The 14,446-nt window shown below is 43.7% G+C and overlaps 1 protein-coding gene and 1 pseudogene across 5 annotated transcripts in view; one reads left to right on the forward strand and one right to left on the reverse strand.

Annotated features, from left to right (window-relative positions):
* ABCG2 (ATP binding cassette subfamily G member 2 (JR blood group)) overlaps positions 1 to 14,446 on the forward strand; it is a 141,861-nt gene that overhangs the window by 73,150 nt on the left and 54,265 nt on the right. Inside the window, exons 1-2 of one of the 5 annotated variants that reach the window (XM_017895927.1) lie at positions 7,006 to 7,830; positions 8,838 to 8,960. The exons of 1 other annotated variant lie outside the window; for it this stretch is intronic. In XM_017895927.1, the coding sequence (XP_017751416.1) occupies positions 8,931 to 8,960 (30 nt within the window). In that variant the 5' untranslated portion in view covers positions 7,006 to 7,830; positions 8,838 to 8,930. Of the gene's footprint in view, positions 1 to 6,815; positions 6,978 to 7,005; positions 7,831 to 8,837; positions 8,961 to 10,395; positions 10,415 to 14,446 lie in introns of those variants that run through there. 3 more of the 5 variants (XM_017895930.1, XM_017895928.1, XM_017895931.1) reach the window with 3 other exon arrangements.
* LOC108544700 (60S ribosomal protein L31 pseudogene) lies at positions 2,475 to 2,859 on the reverse strand (annotated as a pseudogene).

Raw genomic sequence — 14,446 nt, forward strand, 5'->3', positions numbered from 1 at the left:
AGAGACTCTCTGTACAGTTAGGGATGAGAGTTTATATGCCAATAATATGGGAAAAGAGAGGAGGAAAGGGATCTATGGGAAAACAAATATGCTTTTATGGAAAGACAAATGGGCTTTTAGGGAAAGAAATGATGGTATGACAACTGGTAATATGTTCAGTTATGCAATTTGTCATTCAGGTGCAAGTGGTCTCCTTCCTGGCAGTGGAGTTTTCTTCCTGGCAGTGAAGTCTCCTGATTGACAGTGAAGCTCCCCAAGAGGGAATTTATGGCAGCCTCACTCTCTGAAAGCTCTGCCTTTAGTCAAATAAGGGAAGCTCCAGAAAGGCTTCTTTCTGTATCTTAAATGTTTCAGTTTAAAATACTCTTCATACCAACTCAATGGGTGCCAGTGGGTCTCTCCATTAGCATCCTCTTCCATTTCCTTGGGGCCTTGTGGTGAGCAGAAAAATGACCTCTCAAAGGTGTCCATGTCTTATTCCCTGGAATGTGAATGATAGGTTACTTAGCGAAGGAGAATTAAGGTTCCAGATTAAATGAAGATTGTTAATCAAATGACTTTCTTTTTTTTGTTTGAGATGGAGTCTCGCTCTGTTGCCCAGGCTGGAGTGCAATGGCACAGTCTTGCCTCACCACAACCTCTGCCTCCCGGGTTCAAGCGATCTCCTGCGTCAGCCTCCCAAGTAGCTGGGACTACAGGCTCATGCCACCATGCCCGCTTAATATTTGTATTTTTTGTAGAGACGGGGTTTCACTATGTTGGCCAGGCTGGTCTTGAACTTCTGACCTCGTAATCTACCCGCCTTGGCCTCCCAAAGTGCTAGGATTATAGGCGTAAGCCTGCCCAAATGACTGTACCTGGCCCAAATAACTTTAAAATAGGGACATCATCCTGGCTTATCCAGTGGGCCTATTGTAATAACAAGGGTCCTTAAAGGTGGAAAGGGGAGGCAGAAGAAAATCAAAGATGTGATGACAGAAGCAGGGTCACAGAGCTGCTATACTGCTGGCTTTGCAGATGGAGAAAGGGGCCAAGAGCCTAGGAATGCCGGTGGCCTCTACAAGATGGAAAAGATTCCAGAAAGGAACATAGACCTGCCGACATTTTGATTTTAGACCGCTAGACCCATTTTAGACTTCTGACCCGTAGAAATGCAATATACTCATGTTGTCTTAAACCACTAAGTTTGTGGCAATTTGTTATGGCAGCAATAGAAAACTAATACAAGCCTATTCAAATATTCATCATTTTCCCAAATCCTGAATCAGGCATTCACACCCATACCCTCAGCACGTCCATCAACTTCAGAGAGAAAGTATAGTTATGGGCCAGATATTTATTTCAATTTTCTGTAATTAAAACATTTACCTCAGCCAGGTGTGGTGGCTCACACTTGTAATCCCAGCACTTTGGGAGTCCGAGGCAGGCAGATCCCTTTGAGGCCAGGAGTTCAAGACCAGCCTAGGCAACATGGTTGACCCTGTCTCTACTAAAAATATAAAAGTTAGCCAAGCATGGTGGTGTGTGCCTGTAATCCCAGCTACTTGGGAGGCTGAGGCAGGAGAATTGCTTGAACCCAGGAGGTGCAGGTTGTGGTGAGTTGAGATTGTGCCACTGCACTCCAGCCTGGGCAATAGAGTGAGACTCTGTCTCAAAAACAAAAACCAACAACAACAAAAAATCCATTTACCTCCATGAGGATATATCCAACTTCCTTCCCTTTTGTGACAATTTTTTTAAAAAGTTTCTGTATTAGTATGTTCTTACATTGCTAATAAAGACATACCTGAGACTGGGTAATTTATAAAGGAAAGAGGTTAATTGACTCACAGTTCAGCCTGGCTAAGGAGGCCTCAGGAAACTTACAATCGTGGCAGAAGGGGAAGCAAACACATTCTTCTTTACATGGTGGCAGGAAGGAGAAGTGCCAAGCAAAAGGGGAAAAGCCCCTTCTGAAACCATTAGATCTCATGAGAACTCACTATCAGAACAGCAGCATAGGAGTAATCACCCTATGATTCAATTACCTCCCACCAGGTCCCTCCTGCCACACGTGGGGATTATGGGAACGACAATTCAATTTGGGCTGGGAGCCGTGGCTCATGCCTGTAATCCTAGTACTTTGGGAGGGCGAGGTGGTGGATCACCTGAGGTCAAGAGTTCGAGACCAGCCTGGCCATCATGGCAAAACCCTGTCTCTACTAAAGATACAAAAATTAGCTGGGCATGGTGGCACGTGCTTGTAATCCCGGTTACTCAGGAGGCTGAGGCAGTAGAATCGCTTGAACCCACGAGGCAGAGGTTGCAGTGAGCTGAGATCACGCCACTGCACTCCAGCCTGGGTGACACAGCAAGACTGCATCTCAAAAAAAAGGATGAGATTTGGGTAGGGACACAGCAAAACCATATCAATTTCCATATATATATATATATATATATAGGCAATTTTATAACTTATTTGATGTATGTGATGCTCAGTGGTTAGTTCTCATCCACATTGACTGTAGATTTTTGAAAACGGTAACAGGTGTATAGGTAATCAGGTATGTACCAAATTATAGAGATTGGTGAATCTTTAGCCTCATTACATTTTCTGAACAACTGTACACAGATGCGGTATGGAACATTCCTTATTCCTTTGGCCCAGACAGTTTTGTTGAACCCGGTATTAATGCACACATCTGGAGTTCCCATCTCCTTCATGGCAAATTTTCGGATCTCTCTGAGTGCCCCAGGGGCACACTTCTTGAAGCCCACTCTGTGAATACGCTTGTGAATGCCGATGATGTATTCTTGGGCCACTACGTCATTTATGGCAGAACAGCCCTTCTTCTTGCCACTTTTCTTTGCAGGAGCCATTCTGCCTGGCCCAATTTGGAAAGGAAGAGCATGAGGGATTCTAAAGTTTCCTTTTTTTTCTAATTCTAATTCCTCTGGATCCCATTTTCATTGTGCTTCCTAAGGGACCTGATACTACCAACAACCCTTTCTTTCTTTATGGCTTGTCCTCTTGGCATGCACACATGTTCTAGTCTGTCTAATTCAAACCACGTGAATATTTTCTCTGAACCCTAAGATAGCCTCTAGCTATATTCCTTTCTCTCACCTTCCTTTTATACTGAAATCTTTAGAAAGAGTTGTTTAAACTGTTTCCATTATTTTATTTACAATAACTGTTTGCACCATTATAGACTGAACTTTCTCTTGCCAAATTAGTCAAAGGCCTGACAGCTGTGAGCCGGGCTGTGGGAGAATACTGTGCACATAGCCTCTCTTCCACTGTTTTTTATTTTCTTAACTTGGAGTGGTAATGAAAATAGATATACTTGGACTGAATACATCTGTTATATATGTAACCCAAATACCCCCAGGCCCATGGTAAATCCTGTCTGAAACCTGATCTTGCCAGGGGATAATTGACCATTTTGGAGTTCACCTTTGGAGTAAGCACTAAGAAATGTAGCATACTGGGGCCTTACCAGCATTTTGCAACTGGTGCACAGGCATTCAGCAGGAGTCCCAATATGGGGCTCTATAAATACTGGGCAGTGACTCTTGTCTGGTAAAATAAAAGAAAGGCCATGTGGTGGACGGCAGAGGGCAATGGCTTGGAAGGCTGTGAGTCATTTAACCTTTAACCTTGTGCAAATCAGTCTGCTTTGCATTGGTGACTTATCTGTAAAATGAGGAAAGTCATCTAACATCTGACCTAATGAGGAAGGTCCTTTTTCTCTAAAATTCTATGGCTAACAATACTAACTTACAAGTTAAAATGACTTATTTCTATACAATGCAATACATTTATAAAATGCTGGTTTTATTTATTTATTTATTTATTTATTTATTTATTTATTTTTTGAGACGGAGTCTCGCTCTGTCGCCCAGGCTGGAGTGCAGTGGCCAGATCTCAGCTCACTGCAAGCTCCGCCTCCCAGGTTCACGCCATTCTCCTGGCTCAGCCTCCCGAGTAGCTGGGACTACAGGCGCCTGCCACCTTGCCCGGCTAGTTTTTTGTATTTTTTAGTAGAGACGGGGTTTCACCGTGTTCACCAGGATGGTCTCGATCTCCTGACCTCGTGATCCACCCGTCTCGGCCTCCCAAAGTGCTGGGATTACAGGCTTGAGCCACCACGCCCGGCCTAAAATGCTGGTTTTAATCTGAACTTATCAAATAGAATTTGATAAAGTATTAGGATGAGGTTAGGAACTAATATAACTTTATTTTTAACTTTTTAAAAATTTTCCACTGCCTCCTAATATAACTTTATTTAGCAAATAAACCGACCCATAAATATGAAACATCACAATCTAAAATATTTTTAAAATTAGACTAAAAGTAAGGAAGAATTTTTTATAGGTTTAGTCCTATTTCAAGTGAGGATAAGACTCTAAGTATTGTCATGTGTCTTTATATGTTTATTTTATCAGTTTATTTTACTTTTAAAAATCCATTTTTTCATTATAAAATTTATAATTTTCTAAATTTGTTACATAAAATTTGTTACATAAAATTTAGAAAATTATACTAAAATACAAGATAAAAGACATTCCATGTTACTACCTAGAACAAATGAACACTTTCCTGCTATTTTCTTTCTTTTTTTTTTTAGAGTGGGGTCTCACTCTGATCATGGTTCACTGCAGCCTTGAACCCCGGGGCTCAAGCAATCCTTCCACCTCAGCCCCCCAAATAGCTGGGTCCACAGGTATGTGCCATCACATCCAGCTAAGTTTTAAAAAATTTTTTGTAGAGACAAGGACTCCCTGTGTTGCTTAGGCTGGTCTCGAATTCTTGGGCTCAAGCAATCCTCTGGTCTCCTCCCAAAGTGCTGTGATTACAAGTGTGAGCCACCACACCCAGTGTAATTAGATTTTTTTTTAATATAGATAGGGTCTCACTATCTTGCCCAGGCTGGTCTTGAACACTTGGGCTCAAGCAATTATTTCGCCTCTGCCTCCCAAAGTGTTGGGATTACAGGAGTGAGCCGCCACTCCTTGCCCAGCAATTTTCTATGTATAGGTTTTTTTGTTTGTTTGTTTGTTTTCTTGACATGGAGTCTTGCGTTGTCACCCAGTGACAGGCATTGGCATGTTCTTGGCAGTGGCATGATCTTGGCTCACTGCAGCCTCCATCTCCCTGGCTCCAGCGATTCTCCTGCCTCAGCCTCCTGAGTAGCTGGGATTACAGTCATGCGCCACCATGCCTGGCTAATTTTTTTTTTTTTTTTTTTTTTTTTTTTTGAGATAGTCTCGCTCTGTCGCCCAGGCTGGAGTGCAGTGGCGCGATCTTGGCTCACCGCAAGCTCCGCCTCCCGGGTTCACGCCATTCTCCAGCCTCAGCCTCCTGAGTAGCTGGGACTACAGGCGCCCGCCATCACGCCCGGCTAATTTGTGTGTGTGTGTGTGTGTTTAGTAGAGGCGGGGTTTCACCGTGTTAGCCAGGATGGTCTCGATCTTCTGACCTCAGGTGATCTGCCCGACTTGGCCTCCCAAAGTGCTAGGATTACAGGCGTGAGCCACAGCGCCCGGTCTAATTTTGTATTTTTAGTAGAGAAGGGTTTCACCGTTTGGCCAGGCTGGTCTCGAACTCCTGACATCAGGTGACCACCCGCCTCAGCCTCCCAAAGTGCTAGGATTACAGGCGTGAGCCACCGTGCCTGGTCTCTATGTACAGGGTTTTGATTTGTTTTTATTTTGCATAATTACAAAATGCTATATTCAACTAAGTATCCATTTTTTAAAATGTGCACAGCAGTTTCATGTGTGTTTTCTCCGTTTTTGTTCAGTCGCCTCCTGTAGTGCCTTCAGATCTTGCTTGAAATGTTTTCATTTTTTCTGGTATCATAAAATTTTATTCTTTTCATTTATCTGGGTGAGCTAAAAAGAAAATTAAAATTTATTCTTTGAAGATTTTTCAGTTTTTGCAAACAGTTATTAACTGCCAGGTCTGAAAACTTTATCTTGGGTTTTTTTTTTTTTTTTTTCTTGAGACAGTCTCTGTGGCCCAGGCTGGAGTGCAGTGGTGGGATCTCGGGTCATTGCAACCTCTGCCTCCTGTGTTCAAGCGCTTCTCGTTCCTCAGCCTCGCGAGTAGCTGGAATTACAGCCTCGTCACCACACCCAGCTAACTTTTGTATTTTTAGTAGACACAGGGTTTCACCATGTTGGCCAGGCTGGTCTCGAACTCCTGGCCTCAAGCGATCTGCCTGTGTCAGCCTCCCAAAGTGCCGGGATTACAGGCATGAGCAGCCGCGCTGGCCTTAATTTTGTCTTAAAATAAAGTATGACTAATATATATTTCTATATGGGTCTTTAAGGGTCTTGAAACTGACAGAAATTAATTCAAAAGAATAACTTTACCTTAAAGTTCTTTTAAAAGCATGCGGTATGGTATTTTAAATTTTTTTAAAAAAATTACGTATAGTCAATTTTCTTATATAGGCTTCCTAGCTAAAGCTTTCCTGCATTGAGTGAACCATTAATAGTTATTCCTAGTGTTGATTTAAACAACTTAAATGATATTATGATTTTTGTTTGTAAATGCAAACCAGGAAATACCTGCATGCAGGTACTAATTTCCTAGGGCAGACGCAGCAGATAGATGTTGGGATGGCTACACTCACACAGCCTGATGGCCCGTTTCCTGAACATGCGCAATCACTTTCCAGCCTTTCCACACCATCAGAATATTGCACAGAAGTATGTCAGTCACAGGAGTATAAAGAATAACATTTAAACTATGGTAATATTTTCATTTAGTAAGTTTCTCCCCTTTCCCTCTCCGGGTTAGATTCAGTCCCTGATCTGATTTTTTAAGGCCCTGGGGCGCAAGCATCCACTTTCTCAGAAGCCATTCACCAGAAACCACCCATTTAACTTGCTCTGGGGGCGAGCAGCGCTTGTGACTGGACAACCTGTGTGTCAGCGTCCCCGGTGCTTCGGCGCTCCGGCCAGTGGCGGCGACCAAACCCATCTAGGTGAGACGAGGTATTGATCAGCCCAAAGAGCGCCGGGTGATTCTCGTAGTTAAATCACCCCGGTCCATTCGTTCGATCTCGGAGGCGGGAATGTTTGGCTTTTCCTTGCGTGTCCCGGCAGGGTGACCCTAGCCCCGCGGGAGGGCGGTGGTTCCCGTCCAGCTGGCGCCTCAGCGCCGCGGGACACGTGGGCGCTTTCAGCCGGGTCCCAGGGCGCTTATCGCGGCCAGGCAGACTGGGCCGCGCCTCGTCCCCGCCCGCGAACCCCGACCCAGGGAAACCCGGGGCGCTGGGGAGGGGGCCATAGCGCTCAGCTCTGGCCCTCCATAGCGCTCAGCTCTGGCCCTCCATAGCCCGAGGCGCGGGATAGGAAGTTCGCGTCTGCACTGCCTGAGCTCGTTCTCTCGAGGTCCGGGTCTCCCGAGGCCGCCAACCGCCGGCTGCTATCGTGACCTGGAGCTGCAGCGCCTCCCGCGCCGGCCGCCGCGCCAGGGAAGCGCTGAGTGGCGCCGGGTGTGGTCCGGCGAAGGGGTTGTGCAGCGCGCGGGCTGTGTGCTGTGCCCACACAAACGGTTCCGGGCGTGCAGGAGGGAAGAGGCAGTGCCCGCCACTCCCACTGAGATTGAGAGACGCGGCAAGGAGGCAGCCTGGAGAGGAGCTGAGGAGGATTGGGCAACGCACCGTGCCCAAGCTCGGTGGCCTTGTTAAGCGGAAACTGCTGCTTTAGGGTTTGTTTGGAAGGTCCAGCTGACTCATCCCAACATTTACATCAATAAGTGTTAAAGCTCTGCCTCTGAGCCCGCACATCCTGAGATCCTGAGCCCTTGGTTAAGACCGAGCTCTATTAAGCTGAGTGAGTAAATGGTAAAAGCCAATTGCGCTGAGAGTGTGTGTCTGGAAAGGTGGATAGGCGTTGTATATATATATTTGTTAGAAAACAGATAACCGTTGAAACGAGATGACTGAGTTTTTTAGCCTCTCACAGTTTCATTTGAAAGTAGGTATGCAGTTTAAAACTGATAATTCAAAGTGGTTTTTCAGAAAATGATGCTCTGGTGCAAACTGATTCCGGCTCCTATAGTGTGTTAAGTGTGGGTTGGTAAAACTCTTGGCCTTTCTCCAAATGTATGAAGCTAAAGTTGATATTGGATAGATAAAAACCCACTGAGCACGGAAGTTACTACAGGGGGAGGAAACATTTGTTAATGTTAATATTTTAAAGGAGTTGACCAACATATTGTCATTTACCTATCCCCTTTATCTTCTGGGAATAGGTAAATGACAAATTATTGCTCAGTCCCTTTAAAGCTTTGGATGGTCTGCTAAAGAATTATTGAACTCCCTTTTGTAATTTTCTGTGGATAGTTGAGTGTTCTTACTTCCCTCTCAGTGCTAGAGATATCCCCTAAAACTTGGTTTTTAGGAGGATCTTACAACTCTCTTATTATTTGAATTTCAGCTAGTCATAAATAAATATACCAGAGTAGTAAGGAAGAGATGTTTTTGACTGATATTCTTTACAAAACAGTGCTTTCAGAGTACATCTTTGACTGAATTGTATAGATCTTGGTGAGGAAGGTTTCAATGACAAAGATGGCATGTTAAGTCTAACATTACACTTCTGTTATAAACATTGAAAGATGTTGATTATTTTATTGTTTATCTTATAATAACTTTTAATTGTGAAATAATTTGAGAGTTACTGAAAATTTGCAAAAAAATAGTACAGAGAGTTTCCATAATATCATGCATAACAGGGGCCAAAACTAGTAACATGGGCATGCCACTATAATACAATAAACTAAACTACAGACTTTATTTGGATTTCACTTGTCTTTCCACTGTCTTTTTTTTGCCCAGGATCCAATCGATGATCTCACTTTGCATTTAACTGCTAAATATCCTTAATTTTCTCTGATCTGTGACAGTTCCTCAGCCTTTCATTGTTTTTTCATGGACCTTGACACTATTGAAGAAGACCCGGTCAGTTAATTTGTAGAATGCCCCTCAATTTGTATTTGTTTGATGTTTACTGTCATGTTTAGATGAATGTTCTACATTTTAGGGAAAAATGTCACAGAAGTAAAGTTTCCATCTCAGTATGTCATATTGGGTACATGATGTCAATCCTTTTTTTTTTTTTTTTTTTGAGACTGAATCATGCTTTATTGCCCGGACTGGAGTTCAGTGGCTCGATCTCGGCTCACTGCAACCTTTGCCTCCCAGGTTCCAGTGATTCTCCTGCCTCAGTCTCCTGAGTACCTGGGATTACAGGTGCCTGCCACCACACCCGGCTAATTTTTTTATATTTTTAGTAGAGATGGGTTTCATGTTGGCCAGGCTGGTCTCAAACTCCTAACCTCTAGTGATCCTCCTGCCTTGGCCTCCCAAAGTGCTGGGATTACAGGCGTGAGCCACCGTGCCCTAGCCGATACTTCTTATTACCTATGATGTTAATCTGTTTGCCAGGTTCCCTTTGTATTTGAGATCTTGGGAGAGAAACTTGAACTGCCATTTCTCCTTAAACTTTTATTCATTAATTTAAGCATCCATATGTGGAGCATGTTGTTTAGTTTTGTTTTTTTTTTTTTTTTTTTTTTTTTTTTTTTTTTTTTTTTTTTTTTTTTTTTTTTGAGATGGAGTCTCATTTTGTCACCCGGGCTAGAGTGCCGTGGCACGATTTAGGCTCACTGCAACTTCCGTCTCCCTGGGTTCAGCAATTCTCCTGCCTCAGCCTTCCAAGTGGCTGGGATTACAGGCACACATCACCATGCCTGGCTAATTTTTATATTTTTAGTAGAAACAGGGTTTCACCATATTGGCCAGGCCAGTCTCGAACTCCTGACCTTGTGATCCACCCGCCTCGGCCTCCCAAAGTGTTGGGATTACAGGCATGAGCCACTGTGCCCAGCCCTTCTACATTTTTTAATTAAAATTCCCTTCTGTAGGGAAGAGTTGACCCTTCTCTTCTGTTCATTGATTCAGTTATTTGTATCAGTACGGGCTCATGGATATTTGTTTTGTTATATGGCTTATAATCCAATATTATCAGTATTTAATCTGCTGCTCAAATTGTTCTGGCTTTCACCACTGGGACCTTTTTCAGGCTGGTGCCTGTGCCACTTTGACATACACTTGCTTTTTCTTTTTTCTTCTTCTTCTTCTTTTTTTTTTTTTTTTTCGAGATGGAGTCTTTGTTGCCCAGACTGGAGTGCAGTGGCATGATCTCGGCTCATTGCACCCTCTGTCTCCCAGGCTCTAGCGATTCTTGTGCCTCAGCCTACCAAGTAGCTGGGATTATAGGTATGTAACACCACACCTGGCTACTTTTTGTGTTTTTCAGTAGAGACGGGGTTTTCCATCTGGTCAGGCTGGTCTCAAACTCCTAGACTCAAGTGATCTGCCCGCTTCAGCCTCCCAAAGTGCTGGGATTACAGGTATGAGCCACCATGCCTGGAGTCTTTTTCTTTTTTAATGCATTTCCTGATTTCTGGCATCAGAGAATGCTCAGGCTTACTTTGTATTTTCCATGTCCCAACGTTGGAATGATCCATTTCTCCAAGGCACTGGGGTTATTTTGCTTTAGAGTAGTATTGGAAGCTAAGATCTGGACACTGGATGTTCTGTTAGAGTTCTTTTTTTTTTTTTTTTTTTTTTTTTGAGATGGAGTCTTGCTCTGTCGCCCAGGCTGGGGTGCAGTGGTGCAATCTCGGCTGATTGCAACCTCCGCTTCCTGGGTTCAAGAAATTCTCCTTCCTCAGCCTCCTGAGTAGCAGGAATTACAGGCATGTGCCACCACACCCAGCTAATTTTTTATGTTGTTAGTAGTGACGGGGTTTTGCCATGTTGGCCAGGCTGGTCTTGAACTCCTGACCTAGGTGATCCACCGGCCTCAGCCTCCCTAAGTGTTGGGAATACAGGTGTGAGCCACCGCGCCCGGCCTAGAGTTACTTTTGAGCTTTTTATGTTTAATAAAAAGTTTGTGACTTAGCAAATGCTAAGTCTGAAAAGATTAGTATTACCTTAAAGTTTAAACATTATAGAGGACCTGACTGTATTAGCCAATTTGGATTCTGTCTCTTTTGGGAAAGAAATGAAATTGGTAGTATTTAGGAATTTTTTAAAGCTCCCATTTTTTTCTCAAATAAAACCCTGTCAGTGTTTCCAAAACAAATAATGCGCATGTGAGCTTCTATTTATTAGGCTCTGGTCAGAAACTGGGATCATTTTATTAGCTGAGTAGCTTAAACTACATCCTAATATTATAATTTTGGTAACTGTTGATTGAATTCACAGTGAGAAAAAGATTTGAGATCCATATGTGTGTTAGTCATACTAGCAATGAAGAAATACTGTGTTTATAATGAGGCATTATTTGGTCTGAGATGGTAACTGTACCCATGGATTAGAGAGAGGATCCCTTGTAATAATTAATGAGCCCTTCTATGATTTTGGAGTATACACACATTACATGCTCCTTCTTTTCTATCTTTGTATGCTGGATCATGATGTTTTTTACTGTAGGTCTCAGAATTTTGAGAAGTAATGCTGCTGCTCACATCTAATTTTCTGTTCATAATTTTTTTTTTTTTTGGTACGGAGTCTCGATCTGTTGCCCAGGCTGGAGTGCAGTGGCATGATCTCAGCTCACTGCATCCTCCAACTCCTGGGTTCACACCATTCTCTTGCCTCAGCCTCCCCAGCAGCTGGGACTACAGGCACCCGCCACCACGCCCAGCTAATTTTTTGTATTTTAGTAGAGACGGGTTTCACCATGTTAGCCAGGATGGTCTCGATCTCCTGACCTCGTGATCCACCCAACTTGGTCCCTCAAAGCATTGGAATTACAGGCGTGAGCCACCGTGCCCGGCCTCTGTTCATAATTTTTATTGCAATTCTGATGATTGAATTACAAACTGGAAGGGAGCAGGGATATTGATCTTTATGTAGTCGACATGTACTAGACTCATAGAGAAGAAGAACTGGGTTGTAGGCACAGTGCTGTGTGGTTTTGGGTAAATCTAACTCACAGTCAACTTGATTTTGCCTGTTCCTCTTGTTTCCCCCTGGGGTCTAAGGATTCCAAACTTTTCTAATCACCCACCTCACTGCTGCTAATCTTCCCACAGTGCCTGGAGTCAGCCTTGCAAAGGGAGAAGAGAAAGGGTGATGACTTCCCCAGAGCTTCTGCCACTGTCCTCCTCCCTATGTCTTCTAGCCCCAGTCACTACTCCTTTTATTTAAATTCATAGAGGCTTCTCTGTCAGTCCCCTCTTAAATGTAAATGAGTTATTCAGTTCCTGTGGGCCTGAAGCTAAACCACTGTCGTTTATTTTTGGCCTTGTTTTCCCAGTTTGGGCAGGGTTAGAGGAGGTCTGGAAATAGAATTGTTTGGGACAGGCGATTTTGCAGAACATGCACAGATAAATAGGCTTCAGGGAGCTCTCATAGTCTACGGAGGGAGAGGTGCAGGACAGTGTCCTCACCTTGGCTCTTGATATTATTACGGTGGACTCTTATGTGGTCTCCCTGCGTTGTCCATACCCGTGACCAAAGTCAGAGTGATCCTTTAAACCAAGCTTGTCCAACCTGCATGTGGCCCAGGATGGCTTTGAATGCAGCCCAACACAAATTAGTAAACTTCCTTAAAACATTATGTGATTTTTTTTTTTTAGCTCATCAGCTATTGTTAATGTTAGTGTATTTTATATGTGGCCCAAGACAATTCTTCCAGTGTGGCCCAGGGAAGCCAAAAGATTGGACACCCCTGCTTTAAACATAGATGATATCATTTCTTCGCTCAGAACTTTCCTTTGCCTTCCAGTGTCATTTAGATCAGAGCCAAAGTCCTTCCCATGGTCAGTGGTAGATACAACCTGAGTTCCTGCTCTCATACCCTCCCTTATTCTGCTTCAGCCTCACTGGCCTCTTTGCTGTTCCTTAGACTAGCACTTGGACATATACTGCTCCTCCAGAACGCCACCCTCAGAGCTCTGCTCGAGGGTCTCATTGGAAAGGCCTTCCGTGGCCACCTCTGTTACCCAGGTTGGAGTGCATTGGTGTGATCTTGGCTCACTGCAATCTCTGCCTCCCGGGTTCCAGCAATTCTTGTGCCTCAGCCTCCCAAGTAGCTAGAATTACAGGTGTGTGCCACCTGTATAAATATACAGGTGTGTATATTTAATAGAGATGGAGTTTCATCATATCATCCAGACTGATCTCCAAACTCCAGGCCTCAAGCAATCCACCCACCTCAGCCTCCCAAAGTGCTGGGATTACAGGCCTGAGCCACCATTTCTGGCCCACCCTTCCTCTTTTGCTTTTAATTTTTTTTCTCCATAGCATTGTTGACTGATACTTTTCATATGTAACCTCACTGAGGGCAGGGATGGTTATCTGTTGTTTTGTTTTGTTCACTCCTGTAAGTCCAGTGCCTGCCAGATAAAGAAGCCTAGTAAATATTGAATTATTATTATTATTTGAGACAGAGTTTAGCTCTTGTTGCCCAGACTGGAGTGCAATGGCGTGATCTCAGCTCACCGCAATCCCTGCCTCCCGGGTTCAAGCCATTGTCCTGCCTCAGCCTCCCGAGCAGCTGGGGTTACAGGCATAAACTACCATGCCCAGCTAATTTTGTATTTTTAGTAGAGACAGGGTTTCTCCATGTTGGTCAGGCTGGTTAAATGAATTCTTTTAGTTTTCTTTTTTACTTTCTTTCTTCCTGCTTTCTTTCCTTCCCTCCCTCCCTTCCTTCCTTCTCTCTCTCATCTCATGGGAATAGAGAGTCTCTGTTAACAAGAGCCTCTGATAACTGGAGGGAGCAAGCTGAAAAGATGGGAGTGAGGAGAGAGTGTCTTTATTCACAGTGACAAGGTGGGAGAATGCCTGGCTAATGTAGCAGGGAGGTCAGGATCATTAAGGGAGAGGTCAAGGGACAGGGAGGTCAAGGGGAAAGATCTTTATGGATTTTGAAACTTATTACAGCCACCAAGATATTAGACTTTAAAACTGTATATGATATTTTATGTCCATTGATGCCACTCTGAATACAGCTCACACTTGGATGCTCAAGTGAATGTGGGTCTCTAGCGAAGGGTATTGGAAAATGCCACCCCAAAATATGCCTGAACTGAAATTCTGTGTTGGACAACCAGCTATCACCAGGCTCTGTAGGCTTTTCAACCTTTACCCCTGGGTCTTCTCACTATTTCCCTACATAGATGGAGTATGTTCTTTTGACTGTCTTTGGGTAACTTGTCTGGTTTTGGGATTTTTAGCTAAAGTTCTCTTGGTAAAATCTATTCCAGTTAATTAATTATGCAAAAGGTACAAGGGTTTATCTTTGCTTCTTTGCGCTTGAAATAATTCTTTCCTGTACTTGGCATTTGGCTTATTTTGAGCTAAAGGCCATTGAGAACCCCTGGATCCTTGAAAAGTTCTACCTCACCCTAAATGCCAAAAAAGTATAA

This window comes from Rhinopithecus bieti, unplaced genomic scaffold (assembly GCF_001698545.2).
Source record: "Rhinopithecus bieti isolate Rb0 unplaced genomic scaffold, ASM169854v2 scaffold_28300, whole genome shotgun sequence".
Taxonomy (NCBI): Eukaryota; Metazoa; Chordata; class Mammalia; order Primates; family Cercopithecidae; genus Rhinopithecus; species Rhinopithecus bieti.